This window comes from Porites lutea, chromosome 4 (assembly GCF_958299795.1).
Source record: "Porites lutea chromosome 4, jaPorLute2.1, whole genome shotgun sequence".
Classification (NCBI taxonomy): domain Eukaryota; kingdom Metazoa; phylum Cnidaria; class Anthozoa; order Scleractinia; family Poritidae; genus Porites; species Porites lutea.
The window spans coordinates 17,849,024-17,866,163 of record NC_133204.1 but is presented as its reverse complement, the minus strand read 5'-3'; the positions used below and the strand labels follow the sequence as shown (position 1 = coordinate 17,866,163).

At 36.1% G+C, this 17,140-nt stretch overlaps 2 protein-coding genes across 2 annotated transcripts; both read right to left on the bottom strand.

Moving 5' to 3' along the window:
* Nucleotides 1–11,298: 11,298 nt before the first annotated feature.
* LOC140934334 (adenosine receptor A1-like) lies at nt 11,299–12,306 on the bottom strand. The gene has a single exon (XM_073383978.1). The coding sequence runs from the start codon at nt 12,304–12,306 to the stop codon at nt 11,299–11,301; it is 1,008 nt and encodes a 335-aa protein (XP_073240079.1).
* A 3,626-nt stretch (nt 12,307–15,932) lies between these two features.
* LOC140933596 (adenosine receptor A2a-like) lies at nt 15,933–16,847 on the bottom strand. Its single transcript, XM_073383202.1, has one exon. It carries the CDS (start codon nt 16,845–16,847, stop codon nt 15,933–15,935), a length of 915 nt encoding a protein of 304 aa, XP_073239303.1.
* Between the last annotated feature and the right edge of the window lie 293 nt (nt 16,848–17,140).

Sequence of the window (17,140 nt, the reverse complement as noted above, 5' to 3'; positions counted from 1 at the left end):
ATTTCCCTTTGTTTTAAACTCATTATCATATATTACCATACCCCAAAACAAAGGGAAATAAAATTTAAACCAAGGATAAAATTGAACCACAACATATACATTGTCGGTAAAAAAATCCAACAACAGTATTTTTGCCTTATGTCTTTTATTTCCATAAAACGGTTTCTCTCAGTCACCAGTGCAAAGCCAGTCTGTCTTTTTAAACAACAGATTCGTTTATCTCCCAGTCTAGCATTTAAAACTAGTCCACCAAGAATAAAAAGCTAATCACAAACTGATCCTACTCCGTATCTGGAGGTGGTGCTTTTGGCAATCGTTAAGAGCAGCTGCTATAAAGGTTACCCATATTCGTGCATTGTTGAAGTCTAGTTCTAAACGAACTCGATGATATTAAGTTGTGACTTAGATATATATTTCTAAGAAAAAGAAAAGACTAGTAATCTATTAATCTTTTGAATGCTTAATTTTTTTTTAGAAGAAATGAAGTCTACACTCCTGCTGATCATTATTGTTGCCACATTAGACCTATGTAAAAAAAAAAAATTATTATTCTCAATGTCTTCAAACACTTTTCGTTGCTGTCTTAAATTTCAATATTTCTCTCCCACTATTGTTATAAATAGACTGGTCAATGCAATTTTAGTCCAAAGTCCGCGAAAAAAACTTCGGCAAAATCATTATAAAATATAATATTTGATTTTGCACATACTCTTCCATTTTGTGTATATGTATACATTGTCGGTAAAAAAAATTGTTTTCCCAGAAAAACTGATATCTAGACGAAAGAATCTACTGCAGCACGCAATAAAGTTTGCATCCAATGATAAAAATTACTTATTGTGAAAAAATTAATTCGAAGTTTTCCTTGCCGAAGTTGTCAATTTCGATGTCTGTGAGCACCAATCTTTTGGTCATGTGTAGAAAAACCCTATCAATTGATTTTTGGAGTTATTCTAATCTAATGAATTTCTTTAAGAAAAATATTGTTGTCTTTTATCTCGGGATTTCATTTTCAAAACCTACAACAAACATTTAGCGATTTCAAAATTATCAGCGCATTGGTAGCAATTAGGAATATTATTTAGAAAAACATCAACAAGAACACTTCGACACGTGTTAATCCACGTTTTTTTCTTATAATCTGTTAAACTGTACCAGTTCGTCAACTTTTGCAACCATTGTTTTTTTCTCCTGACATTCCGAGAATGTTATGGTAAAAATATTCTTTCTTCACATATTGATACAACTAGCGGTGAAATACTCTCGCGCGTTATGTTTGGTATTGTAAAAGATATAGGGCGTTTTCACATGATCTCACAACAACCATTGTAATGTTCCAAGACAATGAAACCTCCGCTACGTTGGTGTACCAAGCCAATCCTGTGGATATTCAACTCCCTTCTTATGTAAATGCTTTCATTCGTTACAATACATTTGCATAAATGCTGACCACATGATTGAGAAAACTCTACATTCCATAGTTGAACTAACCTCAGTGCGCAGGCTTACCGAGTGGAATACTTCCTTTACGTTTTTTATTTATGAAGACGATGCACTCACCTTTATCATTCTTTTGCTGAACTTTATCCAGTCAGCTTGTGACCATTAGAGTTTCGATCTCGCAGAGCACTAAGGTGGGTCAAAGAGGGACTGTCTGTCAGTTTCTCACTAAGCCAGGACTGCTACCACAAGAATGCTATTTATATAATGGCCGTTTTTAACAGATTTGTTATAGCACATAACTGAATGATTTAAACATTTGTTGAATCAATCCAACAACAGTATTTTTGGCTTATGTCTTTTATTTCCATAAATCGGTTTCTCTCAGTCACGAGTGCAAAGCCAGTTTGTCTTTTTAAACAACAGATTCGATTATCTCCCAGTCTAGCATTTAAAACTAGTCCACCAAGAATAACGAGCTAATCACAAACTGATCCTACTCCGTATCGGGAGGTGGTGCTTTTTGCAATCGTTAAGAGCAGCTGCTATAAAGGTTACCCATATTCTTGCATTGTTGAAGTCTAGTTCTAAACGAACTCGATGATATTAAGTTGTGACTTAGATATATTTTTCTAAGAAAAAGAAAAGACTAGTAATCTATTTATCTTTTGAATGCTTAATTTTTTTTAGAAGAAATGAAGTCTACACTCCTGCTGATCATTATTGTTGCCGCTTTTGTCGTTGCCTCAGAGTCCAGTATCTTAGATGGTCGCCCACTGGGAAGTTGTCCGAGGTGCCAAAGGAGAGATTCTCTTGGGAGATGCAGGCCTATCTTTAATTGTAGTGCCAGTGGAAAAAGAGAAATGCTGAAAAAATTCAGCGACATGGGGCGAAAAATGCTACGTACCATGGAAGAAGACAACATAAAGAAAGACAACCAGTGATTGACTTTCTTTCGAATTGTTAATACTGCACGTATAAATTTTAGCCACTTGTAAAGTAAATCGTTCCGTACTCATTGTAATTCGTACTGGCCTAAATGTACTGAATGTAGTTATAAGTAGGTGTTCGGTGTGGTCATATGTACTTGTGAACAATTTCTAAGTTTTGATTACAGTGGTTGACTTTTCCACACTTTGTGCAGAAGATTCCTTATAGGAATTAAGAGAATAGGAAAGTTGTAGAGCTAAATTCCATGTCGCAGCAATAAAATATTTACAGTCTGAAGTCACTATGCCTTCTTCTTGTTGAATATCTTTTTGTTCTTATCATTTCCAAGCCTTCTTCCATGAGGCGGATCACTGACCCTGAAGCATATATACATGAAAATTTCATTAGGAATAGACAGCGCAAAATTCCTTTCAAAATGGTTTTAAGTAAAGTTCTTGATTATGCATACGCCTTCAAATTCCCGAGATGTGGTGGGGTCGGGGAAAACTAAAGGAAAGTTATAGTACTGAGAGGAGTGCTGCCAAGGTGTTCAAACCCTAACCCTTTTTCAGACAAAACTCGGTGATTTCGCTACCATCTTCGTGTTGCCACAAATTAAGCAATTGTTTAAACTTATACCATTTAATTAGATTTTTTGTAAACAAATGTTAGTAGCAAAAAATGTCTAGAGCGCTCAAGGCCAACTTTTACACCAATGACAGAGTACTGTCAATAGAGTCTACGTTTCCCTCACAGACATACTTACAAGAAGGATACCTTCCTCAAGCAGTTCAAAGTAGAGTTGACCGAGGAAGTTTCCATTTACTCTTTTTTTCAACAGTTACTGTTTGGAAAGATCCTTGACGAACATTAACAGACTTATCACAACGGTGTCTCCCATCATTACGGAGAATTCTCTGTGGTATAAATATTTTAACCCTTTTACCATTTCTCAGCAAAAGGTGGCCAACATAATTTCCAAATTTTATTTCGTCCATTCTTGGAAATCCAATAGTGCGAGGTGAATTTGCTGCGAAAGAAGTTTCATTTCAATCGTCACACCATAGGATTTCAATCAATTAGAAGCACTACCCAGATCATCATCAGACGCACTACCACACCTCATCAGTATTGAATTTTTGCGTTCGCTTCTTAGACGTTATTTAGCGGGAAAAAATGGTGTCACGAAATGTTACTTGTTAGTAGTTTTCTAAAGCTAGAAAAAACGGCTAGAATTCCAGTGTTATATCTTGGCACATTTTACAAGATCACGTTTGTCCTAAGTCAATGTAGAAAACATCTATCAAAGAACAAAATTTTTGTATCATTTTCCCTCAAACCATCCGTTTTCATTTTTTGATGAATAAAAGTTAGCATTTTGGACTTAAAACTGAGTCTGTCTGGTTGCTGACTTTCAGGACGAAAGGTGGTGCGACCGGGGGGCATTATTAGTACACATATTTTGGTTATTATTAAACGATTGTCGAGTTTGTTTTCAGTAGACGGTCTTAAGTTGCTTTAAGCAATAATTGGCAGTTAAATTAGTCTTTAAACGCCTTTCTAGACTCTTAATTGTTGTCGCATAAGTTCGACATGCAACTTGCTTTTCTTGCTTTATTCGGATAAAAAACAAAGTTTGGGATCATCAACTAACTCTTGTTACTGTTTTTGCTTTCTAGGTAAGTCTGCCGTTTGAATAAAATTATACCATATGATATCACGTTGCTTTCAGTGAATGGAAATTGGACCTATGTAATAAAAATAGTTATTTTCATTGTCTTTAAACACTTTTCGTTGCCGTCTGAAAATTCAATATTTCTCGTTCACTTTTGTTATAAATAGACTGGTGAATGCAATTTAAGACCAAAGTCCGCGAAAAAAAACTTCAGCAAAATCATTATGAAATATAATGACTTCGCCCACACTTTTCCGTTTTGTTTGTATGTATATATGGTTGATAAAAAAATTGTTTTGCAATACAAAACTGATATCTAGACGACACCACGTACTGCAGCAAGCAATGAAATTTGCATTCATTAAAAAAAAAATACTTATTGTGAAAAAGTCAATTAAGTTTTATCATCAGGGTTATTTTTATTTTACTGTAAAAGATATAGGGCGCTTTCGCATGATCTCACAAAAAAAGATTGTAATGTTCCAAGACAATGAAACCTCCGCTATGTTGGTGTACCAAGCCAATCCTGTGGATGTTTTTACTCTCTTCTTATCTAAATGCTTTTGTCCGTTACAAAAAATTTGCATGAGAACACTCTACATTCCGCAGTTGAACTAACTTCAGTGCGCAGGCTTACCGAGTGGCATAGTTCCTTTACGTTTTTTATTTATGAAGAGGATGCACACAACTTTCATCATTCTGTTGCCGAACTTTATCCTGTCAGCTTGTGACTATTAGAGCTTCGATCTCGCAGAGCACTAAGGTGGGTCAAAGAGGGACTGTCTGTCAGTTTCTCATTAAGCCAGGACTGCTACTACAAGAATCCTACTAATACAATCGCCGTTTTTAACCGATTTGTTATAGCATATAACTAAATGATTTAAACATTTCTTGAATCAATCCAACAACAGTATTTTTGGCTTATGTCTTTTATTGCCACAAAATGGTTTCTTTCAGTCACGAGTGCAAATCCAATTTTTCTTTTTAAACAATGGATTCGTTTATCTCCCAGTCTAGCATTCAAAACTAATCCGCCAAGGATAAAAAGCTAATCACAAACTGATCCTACTCCGTATCGGGACGTGGTGCTTTTTCCAGCCGTTAAGAGGAGCTGCTATAATTTTGACTCCTATTCTTGCTTTGTTGCAGTCTATTTCAAAACGAATTCAATAATATTAAGTCGTGAGTTAGAGATATATTTCTAAGAATAAGGAAAGACCAGTAATCTATTAATCTTTTGAATGCTTTATGTTTTAGCAGAAATGAAGTCTACACTGCTGCTGATCATTATTGTTGCCGCTTTTGTCGTTGCCTCAGAGTCCACTATCTTCGATAATCGCCCACTAGGAAGTTGTCCGAGGTGCCAAAGGAGAGATTCTATCGGGAGATGTAGACCTGACCCCAACTGTAGAAGCAGTGGAAAAAGAGAAATGCTGAAAAAATTCAACGAAATAAGGCGAAAAATGATACGTACCACGGGAGAAGACAACATAAAGACAGACAACTAGTGTTTCACTTTCTTTCGAATTGTTAATACTGCACGTATAAATTTTAGCCACTTGTAAACTAAATCATTCCGTATTCATTGTAAGACGCAGTGACTTAAATGTACTGAATGTAGTTATAAGTAGGTGTGGGGTGTGGTCGTATGTACTTGTGAACAATTTCTAACTTTTGATTACAGTGGTTGACTTACCAGCAATTGTGCAGAAGACTCCTTATAGAAATTTAAAAGAATAGGAAAGTTGTAAAGCTAAATTCCATGTTGCAGCAATAAAATATTTAACGTCTGAAGTCACTATACCTTCTTCTTGTTGAATTTCTTTTTGTTCTTATTATTTAAGAGGTCAAACCTTCTTCCATGAGGCGGATAACTGATCCTGAAGCATAACCAAAGAAAATTCTTTTTTAATGACGAAATATGCATAAAAATTTCATTAGGAATAGACAGCGCAAAATTCATTTCAAAATGGTTTTAAAAAAAGCTCTTGATCATACATACGCCTTCAAATTCCCAAGATACGTTGGGGTCGGGGAGAACTAATGGAAAGTTATGATACTGAGAGGAGTGCTGCCGATGTGTTCAAACCCTAACCCTCTTTCAGACAAAACTCGTTGATTTCGCTACCCTCTTCGTCTCGCCACAAATTAAATAATTTTTTAAACTTATGCCATTTATTTAGATTTTTTGTATACAAATTTTGGTCGCAAAAAATGTCTGAAGTGCTCAAGGACAACTTTTACTCCAATGACAGAGTACTGTTATTAGAGTCTACGTTCCCCTCACTGACATACTTACAAGACGGTTACCTTCCTCAAGCAGTTCAAAGTAGAGTTGACCGATCAAGTTTCCATTTACTGTTTTTTTTCAACAGTTACTATTTCGAAAGATCTTCGAAGGACATCAGCAGGCTTATTACAACGGTGTCTCCTATCAGTACAGAGCGTTCTCTGTGGTATAAATATTTTAACCCTTTTACCATTTCTCTGCATAAGGTGGCCAGCATAATTTCCAAATTTTATTTCGTCCACTGTTTAAAATCCAATAAAGAGGTGAATTTGCTGCGAAAGAGGTTTTATTTCAATCGTCAAACCATAGGATTTCAATCAATTAGAAGCACTACCCAGATCTGGGTAGTGACACCTCAACAGTATTGAATTTCTGCGCTCGTTTCTTTGACGTTATTTATCGGGAAAACCGTTGATGGCGTCGCGAAATGTTACTTAGTACTTTTCTCGAGCTCCAAAAAACGGCTAGAATTTCAGTGTTATATCTTGGCACATTTTACAGGATCACGTTTGTCCTAAGTCAATGTAGAAAACATCTATCAAAGAACAAAATTTTTGTATCATTTTCCTTCAAACCATCCGTTTTCATTTTTTGATGAATAAAAGTTAGCATTTTGGACTTAAAACTGAGTCTTTCTGGTTGCTGACTTTCAGGACGAAAGGTGGTGCGACCGGGGGGCATTATTAGTACACATATTTTGGTTATTATTAAACGATTGTCGAGTTTATTTTCAGTAGACGGTCTTAAGTTGTTTTAAGCAATAATTGGCAGTTAAATTAGTCTTTAAACGCCTTTCTAGACTCTTAATTGTTGTCGCATAAGTTCGACATGCAACTTGCTTTTCTTGCCTTATTCGGATAAAAAACAAAGTTTGGGATCATCAACTAACTCTTGTTACTGTTTTTGCTTTCTAGGTAAGTCTGCCGTTTGAATAAAATTATACCATATGATATCACGTTGCTTTCAGTGAATGGAAATTGGACCTATGTAATAAAAATTGTTCTTTTCATTGTCTTTAAACACTTTTCGTTGCCGTCTGAAAATTCAATATTTCTCGTTCACTTTTGTTATAAATAGACTGGTGAATGCAATTTAAGACCAAAGTCCGCGAAAAAAAACTTCAGCAAAATCATTATGAAATATAATGACTTCGCCCACACTTTTCCGTTTTGTTTGTATGTATATATGGTTGATAAAAAAGATTGTTTTGCAATACAAAACTGATATCTAGACGATACCACGTACTGCAGCAAGCAATGAAATTTGCATTCATTAAAAAGAAATACTTATTGTGAAAAAGTCAATTAAGTTTTATCATCAGCGTTATTTTTATTTTACTGTAAAAGATATAGGGCGCTTTCGCATGATCTCACAACAGCCATTGTAATGTTCCAAGACAATGAAACCTCCGCTATGTTGGTATACCAAGCCAATCCTGTGAATGTTTTTACTCTCTTCTTATCTAAATGCTTTTGTCCGTTACAAAAAATTTGCATGAGAACACTCTACATTCCGCAGTTGAACTAACTTCAGTGCGCAGGCTTGCCGAGTGGCATAGTTCCTTTACGTTTTTTATTTATGAAGAGGATGCACACAACTTTCATCATTCTGTTGCCGAACTTTATCCTGTCAGCTTGTGACTATTAGAGCTTCGATCTCGCAGAGCACTAAGGTGGGTCAAAGAGGGACTGTCTGTCAGTTTCTCATTAAGCCAGGACTGCTAGTACAAGAATCCTACTAATATAATCGCCGTTTTTAACCGATTTGTTATAGCATATAACTAAACGATTTAAACATTTCTTGAATCAATCCAACAACAGTATTTTTGGCTTATGTCTTTTGTTGCCACAAAATGGTTTCTCTCAGTCACGAGTGCAAATCCAATTTTTCTTTTTAAACAATGGATTCGTTTATCTCCCAGTCTAGCATTTAAAACTAATCCGCCAAGGATAAAAAGCTAATCACAAACTGATCCTACTCCGTATCGGGACGTGGTGCTTTTTCCAGCCGTTAAGAGGAGCTGCTATAATTTTGACTCCTATTCTTGCTTTGTTGCAGTCTATTTCAAAACGAATTCAATAATATTAAGTCGTGAGTTAGTGATATATTTCTAAGAAAAAGGAAAGACCAGTAATCTATTAATCTTTTGAATGCTTTAATTTTTAGCAGAAATGAAGTCTACACTGCTGCTGATCATTATTGTTGCCGCTTTTGTCGTTGCCTCAGAGTCCACTATCTTCGATAATCGCCCACTAGGAAGTTGTCCGAGGTGCCAAAGGAGAGATTCTATTGGGAGATGTAGGCCTGACCCTAATTGTAGAAACAGAGGAAAAAGAGAAATGCTGAAAAAGTTCCACGAAGTGGGGCGAAAAATGATACGTACCATGGACGAAGACAACATAAAGAGAGACAACCAGTGATTCACTTTCTTTCGAGTTGTTAATATTGCACGTATAAAATTTAGCCACTTGTAGAGGAAACCATTCAGTAGTCATCCTGTATCTTATTGGCATAAAAGTACGAATTATGATTATGAGTAGGTGTAAGGTGTGATCATGTGTACCGGTGAACAATTTAACTTTTGGTTACATTGATTGACTTTTGAACAATTTTTACCGAAGACTTCTTTCCGAAATTTAAGAGAATAGGAACGTTGTACATGTAAAATTCAATGTTGCAGAATAAAATATTTTTCGACAGAAGTCAATTTAAGTTTTAGTTGTTGAATATCCTTTTGTCCTTATTACAAGCCTTGTTATATGGGGCGGATAACTGACCATTAAGCTTCAACCTTATGACAAAATATCAATAAAAATTTATTAGAAAAAAAAGCACACTCTTTATTTCAAAATCATTTTGTAAAAAAGTCTTTGAACAAACAAAATGTGCGCGTTTTAATCCCGGAATGGGGAGGGGGGCACTCAATGGACGTTGGATGTACCGCCAAGGCCTCCAAAGTTTGACCCTCTTTTGGACCAAAGTTGTTCATTTCGCTACCCGGTTTAAGACGAATGACCTTATTTCATGACCCTGATTTACTTTGTTTCAAAAGAGAAGGACATTCACGGGTTCGTCACAACGGTGTTTGTCTTCAGTACAGAGAGTTTTCTCTAGCATAGCAATTTTAATCCTTTAACCTTTTCTGTTCCAAAGGCGGCCGCAATAATAATGAGTTCGTGGCTTTTCTTGCTGATATTGTCAGTTTCGATGTCTGTCGGTAGAATTTTTTTAGCCATAATAAAAAAGGTATAAATTGATTTTTGGAGTTATTTCAGCCTTATGAATTTCCTGAAGAGAAATAATATTGTTCTTTTCTAATTATTTTGTTTGTTTTTTTGTTTGCATGGTATAAGATATTGTGTCTTTGATGCTTCAATATAACTGAGGGCAAATATTCTCAAGAGTTCAGCTGTGTATTTTAACAGATAAAGGGAGTTTTCACATTAAGTAACAGCGGCCATTTTGAGGTTCCAAAACAATGAAATGGCCGCTGTGATGTGCAAAGCCAACTCTGTGGAAGTCAAACTCTTTTCTCATGTTAATGCTTTCATTTGTCCCAATAAATTTGTATGGATGCTGGCCAAGTGAGTGAAAACACTCTATTTTGCAACTGAACTAACCTCGGTGCGCAAGCTCACTGAGTGGCATAGTCCCTTGAAGTTTTTATTACGTGGATACACACCACTTAACTATATATATCCGTCTGTCTTAACTTTTTAGCTTGATGGTTTTGTTTTCCTAATTCAGACCACGGAATGTTCTCCTGGGAATTTGCCTTTCTCTTTTCATAAATTATGCATACATATCAGGTGGATGCACGCGTATAGGACGATGTTTGAAAGACACAGTTCCCTGGGGTATCATCACGTAGTTTGAACGTACAAGCTAAAAAGGTCTTATATCACAGCGACAGAGTCTAATGAGGTTTTATCGAGATTGAAGATACAGTCAGTTTTCTCGTTTTGCAAGCAACAAGTTCAAAACGTTAAAAACGTGCTAAACTCCGTTTTAATAACTGGCCCTATAAGTCTAAGAAAACTCTACGTCAATTCAATACCTCCACGCTCCTCTGTCCCGAAAAGAGTAAACAATTCTCTGCTAAGGTTTGCTATGCATGGTCTTAATTATCTGTAATGAAACAACAAAGCATGAACCTTGTCCATTAATTCAAAGAGGGTTCTACAACAGAGGTTTTTGTTCTGTACAGGGTAGTTAATAATAATACTACTTATAATAATAATGATGATGATGATGATGACGATGACGATGATGATGATGATGATGATGATAACGATAATAATAATAATGGTAATTATAATGATGATGATAACGATAATGATAATGATGATGATAATGAAAATGAAAACGAAACTAAAAATTAAAATGATGATAATAATAATAACAATAATAATGCTAATAATTAATAATGATAATAATAGCTTTGTCTCTAAAGCGTTGATATCCTATGCTCATGGAGCTTTACACTGCAAAAAGGAGGAAAAAAGAAATGATTTTCATATTTCGAGCATGAAATAAAATTACCATTTCCTTACCATTCACAAAGAAATGCAAAAAGGACTCATTTTGCTGCTAAAATTTATAGATAATGATTATTTATACATGCACAGGTATTTTAAGCTACATGTACTCTATAAAAATTGCGAAAAAGATATGTTTCAGTCCTTTCTTAAAAATAGATAAAGATGGCGACTTCGACAAATCTAATGGTAGTGAGTTCCACAGTTAAGATTGGCACACTGAAGAAGCCTTGTCCCCTTCATGTCCTCAAAAGTGTCATGATTTTAAATTCTCTAACCAAACTATGTCAAGCCAATCTCTCCCCGGTGGCTAGAATACTCCTTCCGAGGAAGGAGTGAAAGTGAAAGTGAATAGAAAAGGTCGAAACTGGTGTTCAGTTGGGTGACCACTTAAATCTCCAAGGTAACAGGAACTTCTGTTGTTACTAGAGTTTTGTATTATAAACGTTTTCACTGATGTTCTTATTTTTCTGACCAGTCAACATCCAAGCTTTCTTTTTCCAAAAATACTGGAATGTTTCTCTGTATTTTGGAAGCCGCCACGAATATAGAATCGGATTCAAGCCCGAGTTTAAGTGCGTTAAACAGGTTGAAAATCCAAAGAAGGTCATAAGCGAAGCCAAATGAAAGTGGCATGGTTTGCATAAATATATCAAAATCAGCCCTATAAACGAGGGCAAGTAGCAAATAAGAAATGCACAGATGACTATGGTAATTGCTTTGAAGAGATTTCTTTCTCTCTTGACGATGAGGAGTAGACTGTTTCGGGAATGAATTGGCTCATTTAATCTTGTCTTTGAATATCTGTGAAAACGAATCATGATCACAGAGTACATAATAAGCATACTCACAAGGATAGAGAAAAGGTGCACATTGTCGACGGCTCCCATTATGGCAAAATAATCCCTCAGCATCAGAAACGAACATCCAAATGCCAAAAAATAGATCCAGCAAATACAACTTGCAATGACTGCCCGTTTATTTGTTATTATAACACGATACTGGAGCGGTTTAACCACGGCCAAAAGTCTATCCACTGTTAACAGGAACATGTGGCCAAAGCTAACATTCACAGAAAACACGTTGATTGCGAAAATAACGGAGAGTTCAAAGACGGACGTTCCTTTGTCAAATATTACCCAGCCCCAATACGCCGTGATTGGACAAACAATTAGCCCAACTGACAGATCAGCGACAGCCATGGACACCAGAATAAAATTAGATGGTGAAGATCGAAGTTTTTTAAGCGGATCTTTCCAAACTGCTAACAAGACCAGCGCATTGCCAAGCACTATTATGGGCGCCATGACTATCGACAGAACAAAACTGGTAAGCGACAGAGAATTTACATTTTCAAGATGCAGCCATGCATCTCGCAAAGCTTTCTCACTTGTTAAGTTCCAAAAGTTGTAATGACCAACGATGGCGGCCATTATAAGTGGTCAGGAGTTGCTGTTTTATGTCTTCAGCACACTCCTCTCTTGACGTGATCTCAGCCTGCTCGGTACACTCTCTACTATGCAACTGTTACTTTTTCTTGTAATTTTCAGCTTTTAAGTGACATCGCATGATGTCAATTAGTTGATCTGCATTTGGATAAAAAGAACATTATTTATATTGAACGTCTTCATAATACCCTCCGGTATTGGATCTGACTAAACACAAAGCATTGTTTTCTGTTCAATTATTTTCATTTTCGTGTCGGTGTTTTGTTTTGCTTTTACTGTCCCCTCGGGGCTCAGGTTGCGGCGACACGTGATATGTACATAGAGAATTGCCATTCTAACACGGAGAATCAAGAAGTGTAGGCGTTATGGAGTGAATTAAGTCAACTTCAGACAGCAAATTTTGCGGTTAAGTCACATTAGTAATAGAAATTGTTTCTTCCAAAAATGCTTTAGCTTTGCCAGGCCGTGACAAGAATAATTTTCTTGGAAAGTCTTTGAATTAGCCATGCCTTGTTACTCAATGTATTGCTATAAGTGGAAGCATAATTAGCTGACAGTTGTAGTTTTCCCCCGATGGAAATTGCACTTCTTGACCAGCATACCATTTTCCTTATCTGTTATCTGTTATTAAATTGTGTTCATCAACAACCAGATATAGCTACGCTTTGTGTATTTTCGGCTACTCCGTTGTGTCTTCTCGCCAAACATTGCTTGTTAGACTTATCTTTACCGCCTCGGTAGGGCTTTCCCTCAGCGTTTTTCTCCATATTGTCTTTTTATTGAGTTCATATTTTTTTATTATAACTGTTAATTACACGACCAATGTTTGCTCCTGATTATCACACAGACAATTTTTAGGTGGTAGATTGAGCTTTAAGTCTCTGTTTTCTGATAAATTTGGTACCTAGGTTGAGAAAATGTTTATCCACTGGTTATGCATCCTGCCGTGTCTCCCACTATTACCTGAAACACCGACACAATCTAGAAAGAACTAAAAAAATAATTAAAACAGGAAAACGAATAATTTGTTTTGCGGTTACATAACTCTTTGCTTAAACTATAACCCAGTAAAAAATATAAATGAGCCGCCTAAAACACCAACAAAAGACGAAATGTTACCAAATAAAAAGTTTTTTTGCTTCTCTGGCCAAGACATTTAGGATACAAATTTCAAACCTCAAAGAAACAATTTATAGAAAATCGAATATTTTGTTCAAATCGCTCGAACTTCATCACCGATGTAAAATATCAAGTTACGTAACAGAAAGGTTGTTACATATTTCTTGGAAAGGATTAAAAATAGCTGGAAAGTCCTGCCCTCGTCCCCATTCAGAGAGGTTTTTCTTTGTTTCTTTTACATCGCTGATGAAATATGAACTTGTTGCTCTTTTTTAACATTTTAACATTTTTTACTTTTTGTGTAATGTTTTTGTTAAAACATTTAAAATGCTTTCTCTAGCGGCATATCCTGCAGAGGAAAAAAAGGAAAACCAACTTATTGCATCAATTTATTAGCGCAAATTTTCGCTGGTCCATTTTAAATGCCTTTATCAAAAACGCGAATGTCTCTTTATTCAAATTTTTCACAGTTTGCCTCAAATTCAATACATAGAGAATATTTCACACGGACGTCTGTTCGTACGGACTCTCCGGGTAGTGGAAAGTAGAAACGAATTCCTCCCCTCTCCCCTAGAGAGTTTTGTTCCCTATTGTTTCAAAAGGCTTTAGAAATGATTGACAAATCAGAATCTGTCAACTGAGCAAATGATTGGTGGATTTTAGGGGCCGACTATTTGACTTTTGAGGGGTTTATGGGTGATTTCGGAAAAAAAAATCCTGCAGACTGATTTCGAGAGGAAAAAAGCATGCAAAGAAATTCCTGGGAAAAAACAATATCCTGCACTGAAAAAATATTACTCATGACCTATAATGCTGAAAAAAAGTCTTACACCGTTATGTGGGGGGAAAAAATTTCTAACTCTAAAGGTGTGGGAAAAAAATTATCACCTCAACTAATTCACCCATACCCCCCCTCCCCCACAAACGTCCGATTGTCATGTCAACCATTTAGGGGTTTGGGGAAGAAACGGATTTGACACCTTAGTAAATGTCATCCATCATCGCGCGTTCATCATGTGGTGGTTTTCAAGACTAAAGTTTTGCATTTCAAGATTGAAAATACGCCAATAAAAGACACAAATGGAAAGAAAAAGTTCAAAAGAATGCTCAGTTTCCTTTTTGTGGACAAACGACACTGTCCTCTCTTTTACTCAGTATTAAAGCTGAGATCAGAGCTGCTGATAGCCAATCAGATTAAACACGTTTGTTATAGGTATGATTGGTAATGGTAATAGGACTGAGTGGGGTACAATTCAGGGAGTAATTGGGCGATTAATTTCAATCGGTCGAGCACGATTCGTGTCAATACCAAAAAAGCAAGAATCTCAGGATTGGAATATTTATTATCTTACAAAGTTCTTATTACATCAGCTTACAGCTTTTAAAACAAAAACGCATGGCTTACGACTTTAAGAGAAGCTACCAGAATATGGAGGTACAACTGTATGAACTCTTTTGAATTAATTTTTGTAACAAATGTGTCAAACTGAAGCTGGAAAACTTGCTTAGGGAAGTTTTTTTCTTGGTTGTGGTTTGCTAAACCTTATTGGTTAGCAACATTTGATGCCCGATTTTTATTGGCTCTTTAAATGTCAGATTTGACCTGTTCGATTACAGGCAGCCTCTAATCGGACAGGTCAAATAAGGACAGCTCTGGTGCTGTATCAGCCAAATTACCAAATAAAAAGGGCTGTTGAGAACCATTCAGATTAGAGAATTTTGTTTATAGGAAGATTAATGCTGTAATCAGGGGTGCCGATGCCAAATCAGATTAGAGAATTTGTTTACATGTAGTTATGATTCATATATAAATGTTGTAAACCTATACATAGTTTCTAAGGGTTAATTCAAATTAAGTATCATATCATCTCGATTTTGTCTTATATACCTTGAGCGATTTGTGACAAAAATAGCATCAACTTTAGCTTTTTATTCTGTTTTCAAGACCGATTACATTTTCTTTAATTATTAATTACTACTTACTAATTATTAATTCAAAGCTAACGTTGATGCAATTTATGTAAAATATTACAAAATGTAAAATGTCGTATTAAAGTAATATATACCAGCTGTACTGACGATATTAGCTCCCTCGGTAAATTCCTAAAGAAGATAAAAAGAATAATACCTAGCAAGTCATACGAAACTCTCCGTCAACTCAATAACATGTTCAGATCAACTGACGCCACAAAAATAAAGCAAATCCAGTTAAAATTAGTCTACTAATAATTAACCACTTTCATGTTGAAGTAAATGATCCTTACGAAAAGATCATTTTCAACCATACGGAAGAAAATATCGGCTAGATTTGGCTAGTCCTGGAACACCATTCCACTTTAATGACTATGGTGGTGTGACCACGGAAACCTCCAAAGTGACTTCATCAAAACCTTCTGTCTTCATTGGAGGTTTGAATTATAAACTTCTCTGCTGTTCTAAGTGTTTTGACCAGTGCACCTTCAAGCTCTATTCTTCAAAAGGTACTTAAATGTTTATCTGTATTTTGGAAGCCGCCATGAATATAGAATTGGATTTAAGCCCGAGTTTGCGTACGTTAAACAGGTTGAAAATCCAAAGAATATCATAAGCAAGGCCAAATGAGGGTGGCATGGTTTGCATAAATATATCAACATCTGAACTATAAACGCGGGCATGTGGCAAATAAGAAATGCACAGATGACGATGGTGATTGCTTTGAAGAGCCTTCTTTCTCTCTTTAGAATGAAGGTAAGATTGTTTTGGGAATAAATAGGTTCATTTATCCTTGATTTGGAATATCTGTGGAAACGAAACATGATCACAGTGTACATAATGAGCATGCTTAAAAGGATGGAAAGAAGTTGCACGGTGTCGACAGCTGCCATTAAGGCCAAGTAATCCCTCAGTATCAGAAATGAACATCCGAATGCTAAAAAATAGATCCAGCAAATACAACTTGCAATGACTGCTCGTTTATTTGTAATTATAACACGATACTGGAGCGGTTTGACCACGGCCAAAAGTCTATCTACTGTCAACAGGAACATGTGGCCAAAGCTGACATTCACAAAAAACGCGTTGATTGCGAAGATAACTGAGAGATCAAAAGGCGATGTTCCTTTGTCAAATATTACCCAGCCCCAATATGCCGTGAGTGGACAAACCACCAAGCCGACGGACAGATCAGCGAGAGCCATAGACACCAGAATGACGTTTGATGGTGATGATCGAAGTTTCTTAAGCGGATCTTTCCAAACTGCTAACAAGACAAGAACATTGCCAAGCATTATTATAGGCGCCATGACTATCGAGAGAACAGAACTGGTAGCTGAGAGAGGTTTTACATTTTCTAGGCGCAGCCATGCATCTTGTAAAGCCTGCTCGCTTGTAATGTTCCAGAGGTTGAAATGACCAACGACGGCCGCCATCACATAATCTGTCTTACGTCTTCACCACTCTCCCCTCGTGACGTGAACTCAGCCTGCTCTGTACACTCTCTACTGCGCAAATGTTACTTTTTTCAGTGATATTCAGCTTTTTTAAAAGTGATAATGCATGATGTCAATTGTATGATCTGCATTTTGATTTAAGAAAGATTATTTATATTGATCATGTTGATGGTTCCCTCTTAGCCTTGGATTTGACTTGTATGTTCATACGCAAAGCATTGCTCTCTGTCCAGTTTTTTCATTTTTGTGTTGTTGTTTTCGGTTTTTGTATT

Bases quoted from the DNA above. Each gene is read 5' to 3' on its own strand.
- LOC140934334 (XM_073383978.1), bottom strand. From the start codon at position 12,306: ATGGCCGCCATCGTTGGTCATTACAACTTTTGGAACTTAACAAGTGAG.
- LOC140933596 (XM_073383202.1), bottom strand. From the start codon at position 16,847: ATGGCGGCCGTCGTTGGTCATTTCAACCTCTGGAACATTACAAGCGAG.